This window comes from Ctenocephalides felis, unplaced genomic scaffold (assembly GCF_003426905.1).
Source record: "Ctenocephalides felis isolate EL2017-DRISC unplaced genomic scaffold, ASM342690v1 CF-g0.4_SCAFFOLD_00845, whole genome shotgun sequence".
Classification (NCBI taxonomy): Eukaryota; Metazoa; Arthropoda; class Insecta; order Siphonaptera; family Pulicidae; genus Ctenocephalides; species Ctenocephalides felis.
Genome location: NW_020536999.1, coordinates 54,574,722 through 54,581,033, shown reverse-complemented (window position 1 = coordinate 54,581,033; position 6,312 = coordinate 54,574,722). Strand labels below are relative to the sequence as shown.

At 28.7% G+C, this 6,312-nt stretch overlaps 1 protein-coding gene across 1 annotated transcript in view; it reads right to left on the bottom strand.

Moving 5' to 3' along the window:
* Nucleotides 1-5,360, bottom strand: part of LOC113364217 (phosphoserine phosphatase-like) — a 16,555-nt gene extending 11,195 nt beyond the window's left edge. Inside the window, 1 exon segment of the mRNA XM_026606709.1 lies at nucleotides 5,040-5,360. Within this exon segment, the coding sequence (XP_026462494.1) occupies nucleotides 5,040-5,047 (8 nt within the window). The 5' untranslated portion in view covers nucleotides 5,048-5,360.
* Between the last annotated feature and the right edge of the window lie 952 nt (nucleotides 5,361-6,312).

The window sequence follows — 6,312 nt, the reverse complement described above, 5'->3', positions numbered from 1 at the left end:
TACATAATTATGGGCGGAGTATTGTTGCATCATGTACCGATACTTCTCCTATAATTAGTATTTTGTTCGTTTAATATTATATTCATCATATTTCTTACACGAACTATTAAGCCATGGTTTGAGGAATCTAAAGTTTAGTTCGGATTTCGTATGGGGCATTTAATGTTATTGAAAAACATTGTTTAAATAAAGTATGGATTAAAAATATGTTAAAAGTGTAAGCTTCTGAATAAAATATTCCATACGGTCGAATGCGATACATGAAGTTTTGATTTTTTTCTTGGGCAACGCAATGATTGACCATGGTTGATCTTTTTCTAATTATTATTTTTTTTTTTTTTAGTATCAACGCCTGGAGGTCTATTATCACTTGAAAACATATTTTTTATAACATATCGAATTGCAATCAGAAAAAATTATATCCTATAAGCCATTAGGATATGAATTTGATCCTTATTTACACCAGGAATCAAATATGGCGCTGTAGAAGATTTCCAGTGAGACTTCTACTTCCTTATATGAGATCTATAGGATGGTAATAATATTTTTGATCTATATTTTCAATTGATATGAAAACACTGCTGATTTAATATCAGGTTGTACTTAACCAGGGATTGAGATTCAAAACTTAACCAATAAGAGATTAAAAACGCGACATGTTAAAATAATGAATTAAAATTGCTATAGCATGAAATTACTTGAAATATTAGAAGAATTGTGTAATTTTTTCGTGTATACTTATTGATTGTATGATATGAGTGTATTCTATAAGGCAACCCTGTGTCATTTTCTAATCATGAAATTTCTTTCTCAATAGCAGCACCAATGGCAATCAAAACCTTTTATTCTATAAGCCATTTCGATATATTTTGATCCCATTTCATATCAGGGATCAAATATGGCGTAGAGAAATCTCCAGTGAGATACTTCTAGTTCCTTATATGAGATCTATAGGTTGGGAAACATTTTTTGGATCTATATTTTCAATAATTTGAATAACACTGCTAATTCGATATCAGGTTGTACTTAACCATGGATTGAATTCGGAATCTTGCGGAAGAAGGGCCGAAGTTTTTTTCAGTTGCGCCACGTACTTCCTAATTTTTCAAAACTATTGGAATTTAATTTGGTCAAAGTTATTGGAGTATTTAAAAAAAAATAAAAAGTATGTATAGCATGAAATATTGCGACTATTATGTAATTTTAGTATATATCTACTTATTGATTGCATGATATGAGTGTACTATACAGTTGTCAATTGAATCATATAGCGACCTAGACTGGTAGGTCAGTGATACAACCATATGATGTTGAAAGCGAACATTGCCTCGACACTAAAAAACACAAATGCAACAGATTGCATTATAATTTACATATCAAACAGGCGATTAAATAGATTAATACTAGATTTGAACTGGATTTAACCGGATTTCGAATTTAATTTCCATCTAAATTATGCAGAAATGTATGAGTATGGCAATGTATTGATTATTATATATGGGATGTAAAATATCATGTGTGCGGTTAGAAAGTGCCTTCACCGATGGATTTCCGTATTTCTATGTTATTTCACAATTTGCAACTGCAATGCATAATAGTTTAGAGCAAAGTAATAGAATATTCAGAAGTCACTTGAACAATTGATAAAACTCATTTGAATGCGTGGTTCCATTAATATGAATTTATTTCAGATTTTATTTTTCCAAGTAAAAATTTCTCTCTCGGGCTGGTTGATGAAACTAATAACCTGAGGTGTGTAAAATATGATCATAACTAAGAAGGATAACCCTTGGATTAAGTTCTAATAGCCATTTGAAAGAACCAAAAAAGTTACTGAAGGTCTTCATAAAGTATGTAGATAAAGTAGCAGAAGAAAAAATATATTTTTAAATTAGAATCTTAACCCACTAGAGTAACCACCACCATCATGTCATGTATGTAGAACTTCAGTACTATTACTGGAATTCTAATAACAATTTTTTATTTTTTTACCAGCACATTTTTTTTTATTCATTCATATTATATAACAATCAGAATTATTTACATACTCCATGAGTTATATGGCTAAATTACAAACAATAATAATAATCATAGAAAGAAATAAAAAAAATAATAATATAAATAAATAAATAAAAATAAGTTAAAAATAAAGAAAATAAATAATGAAAAAATAAAAAAATAAAAAAAATCAAATTGTAGTAATTGCTCAATAAGCAATTAACTATGGAAAACAATTTAACCAGCACAATAGCTTTTTTTAATTTTCTGATTGCTATTTATATATTGTTAAATAAAAACTAGAATATTTTACGTTATTTAACTTATTCTCACATTATGTTCAAGTTCTTTAACAAAATGGTCTGAAAAATGTAAAGGTACTTTTTTTGTTATATGTATTTGATTTCTTGTATCTTGTAACTAACAAGATAAGACAATTATCATCGATAAATAAATTATAAAAATTACATCCAACTTGAAATATAAAAATCATTAAAGCAGCATGTTTTGCATATCAACATCAACAACCTGTCTGCTTCATATTTAATGAAATTAAATACTAAATATACATATTTCAACGCTCACAATCAGAATCGCGTTAATAATAGGTGAAAGCCTATGCTAATTTAGATATGGACACTTGATACTGATATCAGTGTAAATATCAGGAAAAATGTCAACTTAGAATGATACAACACAACATGAAGTTCTATATCACCTAAAATATTTTTTTATAAACATATCGAGTTGCAATCAGAACAATCATATATAGCCATTGAGAAGGTCTAGTAAATAGAAATTGAAATATTAATATTTGAAACACCATTAATTACTTACAAGTTAATTATCATTTTTGGTATAAGTGTTAGTCTAATTGTACTGTCTTAAAAATTTTACACGCCATACAAACAAATACATTTTAATATATATGTATCAAATTTTGGGAGATTCAAAAGCTGTAGGCTCCATATAACTACTGTCTTTGCATGCTAAGCAAGATAATATTCAATGTTATTATAGAAATCTATGCATAGAGTACCTTTTGCATATTATCTTATTATTATTCATGCTCATAGTTTTAATTCGTTGTTTGTATTTAAAAATCAAGTAACTGCATTTTTATATTGCAATATAAATGCAGAAAACCATGTTAATATTCAAGGCCAAAATGATTATGTAACAGATCGTTCGATTCGAATATCGTATCAATATTGAGGCTGTAGCTGAAACAAAATCGACTGTCTTTTTCTGGTATATTGAGTGAAGAACATTTGTTTGTTGTGGCATGATTTTATGATTAGCAAGGCTGGCATATAACTGCATCAGTTCGAAGTCTATCGAAGAACTAGTAAATAAATTTATTAGTGAATTCAATTGATATTTCTATATGTTTCGATATAAAGTCGTTGTTCTAACAAAACAGATTAGTAAAATTAAACATTTGGACTTGATACGATAATCGCCTTGTCAGAAGTTTCACATGAGCCATGTTAGACATACATATATGTGTGGCAAAAACTATTGTTTTTTAGGAATTTAGTCAAAAAAAAAATTCTTTGATACATTAAGTTTCTTACTGAATACTAAGCCATCAACTTTCCTGATAAAAAATGGAAATAACTTAATCATTATTGATAAGAAATTATTTAATAAGTAAATAGTTAAAATTATATAATTATCAATAAAATATTGTGAATTTTATATCGAATGGAAAACACAACTACTGAGTTGTTTTTTCCAACATGCCCTTGTAGTATACAATGTCCCTTTTCAGCCAACTATTGTAAATTCATCAAATTTATTGAATGTCCTTTACTGGATAGTTGTAAATAAAAGAGATAGATAATAAAAAAAATAAGTTTCTTTGACTTTAACTAAAGTAGTTAGTTAAAGACGTTACTATGGCTCATGTCAAAATTGTTCTGATATTATCGTGGCGATCAACGTGTTAATGATGAAAAATTAATTTTCAAAACAGTGTAGGATTCGAATCATTTGACATTAACAATCACAAAATGTATGAAATAAATTGTACCGCAATGATTCTGAAGACTGAAACAAGGGAAAATATTTTACAAAACATAATTATTAACTTCCCGTAGGACAAGTTATAGTAATCGAGAAAAAATCGAAAATGAAAATTTTTATATATCTTTACGTTTCAGAGGTTTCTGAACATTTTGGCATACCTTAGAAAAAATTGATGTATGTGTATGTGTGTGTGTGTGTGTGTGCGGATACAAATTTTCGTCGACGATTTCGGGAACACGGTTCAACTGATTTCAATTATTCAAAAAACATTCGAATCCTATTCATAAGAAGACGTGCTGATTAGTTTTTGGCACAGGCAGGTCTAGCCGTTTCGAGGATACGGGGCAAAAAGTGCCAAAAACGATGACTCAGTTTTTAAGAGAACGGAGCGTCCGATTTTAATAATTCAAAAAACATTTTACTTGTATTGATAAGATGAAGAACTGATTAAATTTTTGGGAAGACAGGTCTAGCGGTTTCGGAGATATAGTAAAAAAAGTAAGAAAAATGGCGTTTGGTGGTCAAAAATGATCATTAGACATATGCACATCAAATTATCAGATATTTTATGGAGATTCCAATAATGTGTGTCAATTTTGTTTACCAAAATATTTCAAAATAAAAAAAATTAATCTTTTTTAAAAAATGTAATTTTTGGTACGGGAAGTTCCAGCAATTTGCCTTATGCCAAACACCACACCAATAAAGAGGTAACAAATGCAAATATTTACAAAACACAATTATTACCTGTTGATCGCCAAAGATAAACTTTTATTAACAAATACATTATTAAACTTTTTATATTATTAAAGTGACACTACTTACTAATTACAAGTGAAGTTGTTTTTAACGGTTTGTACGCCGTTAATTTGTAATTAGCACCAACATCCGGAAATTATAAACCACCTTTACTAATGTCACAGAACAACTAATTCGAAAGTTGAGAAGCATTCATTTTAAATATGATAAATGATTTTACAGTTTCATCGCTTATCTATTAAAACACTCACCTGTCCATTTTATCTTGATTGTTTGAGTTTTAAAAAAATATCACTTCGCGCCGCACAATGACAGCTAGCGATTCGTGCGCAACTTCGGATAATTCAATTGATAAAATTTTAAACAAGGAATTTAATTTAAACAAACACTTTATTAGGATATGAATTTATTATAAATTAATAATGAATTTGTTGTTGAATTAAAATCCCGACGGGAACACTCTATCACAGCACCTTGTTTGTTCGAACTGTCGACAGCGTGTAGCGTCGAGTTGTGGTCGTATGATATATTTAAATTACGGACGTGCAAATGTATGAGTGTGAATTGCGTTCGGCGGGTTAGGACAATGAGCCAATGAGCCAAACTCACACAAATATTCCGATTCGATATTAACATGACGGCAAGCGAAGATATCGTATATAATATAAGGAAACGAGATTTTGATCGATTCATTTTTATTTACAAACATTATGTTGATGTTTTCAACTTGCTTGCAACTAGGATGAAGTTTTACGCAGGCCGCATTTTGACATTTTACGAAAAAAACATACTTTTGTACGACTCAATAAATTTTTGGTTATATAATTATATGGTATATAGCATAAATAAACAAACAGTAATAGTATTTATGAACATATGAGCCGATGATTTTCAAAGTGACCTAAGTCATATTCATTTATCTTTTATCAAGTTGGCACTTTGAACATTCATAATTTATGCCGAACTGTCAAAAAAACTATTGGTGGCATCGTGTCTTAAGGCAAATTGCCGGAACTTCCCGTACCAAAAATTAATTTAAATTAATTTTTTTTAAACTTTGAAAAGATTAGATTTTGAGAAATTTTGAATTTTTGAAAAAATTTAACTTTTTGAAATAAAACTTTGGGTTTATTTATGAAAATATTTTTCTTTTTTATTTAAAACTTTTTTCTTTTAAAAACTGAGTTTACCGTTTTTGGCATTTTTTGAAAAAACTTTTTGGAATGCTACCTTGCTTTTGAACAACTAATCACTTTCAATACGAATCGAACGTTTTTTGAATTATTCAAATACTGAGTCCCGACGTCGACGAAAATTTGTATCCGCACACGCACACACATACATCCATTTTTTTTAAGGTATGCCAATATGTTCAGAAGCCTTTGAAACGTCAAAATATATGAAAATTTTCATTTTCGATTTTTTTGCGATTACTTTAATTTACCCTACGGGAAGTTAATAAATCGGTATCGAAGTTTGTCAATAAAATAATTATTTTAAGATTGATGATGTTTCATTTATTAA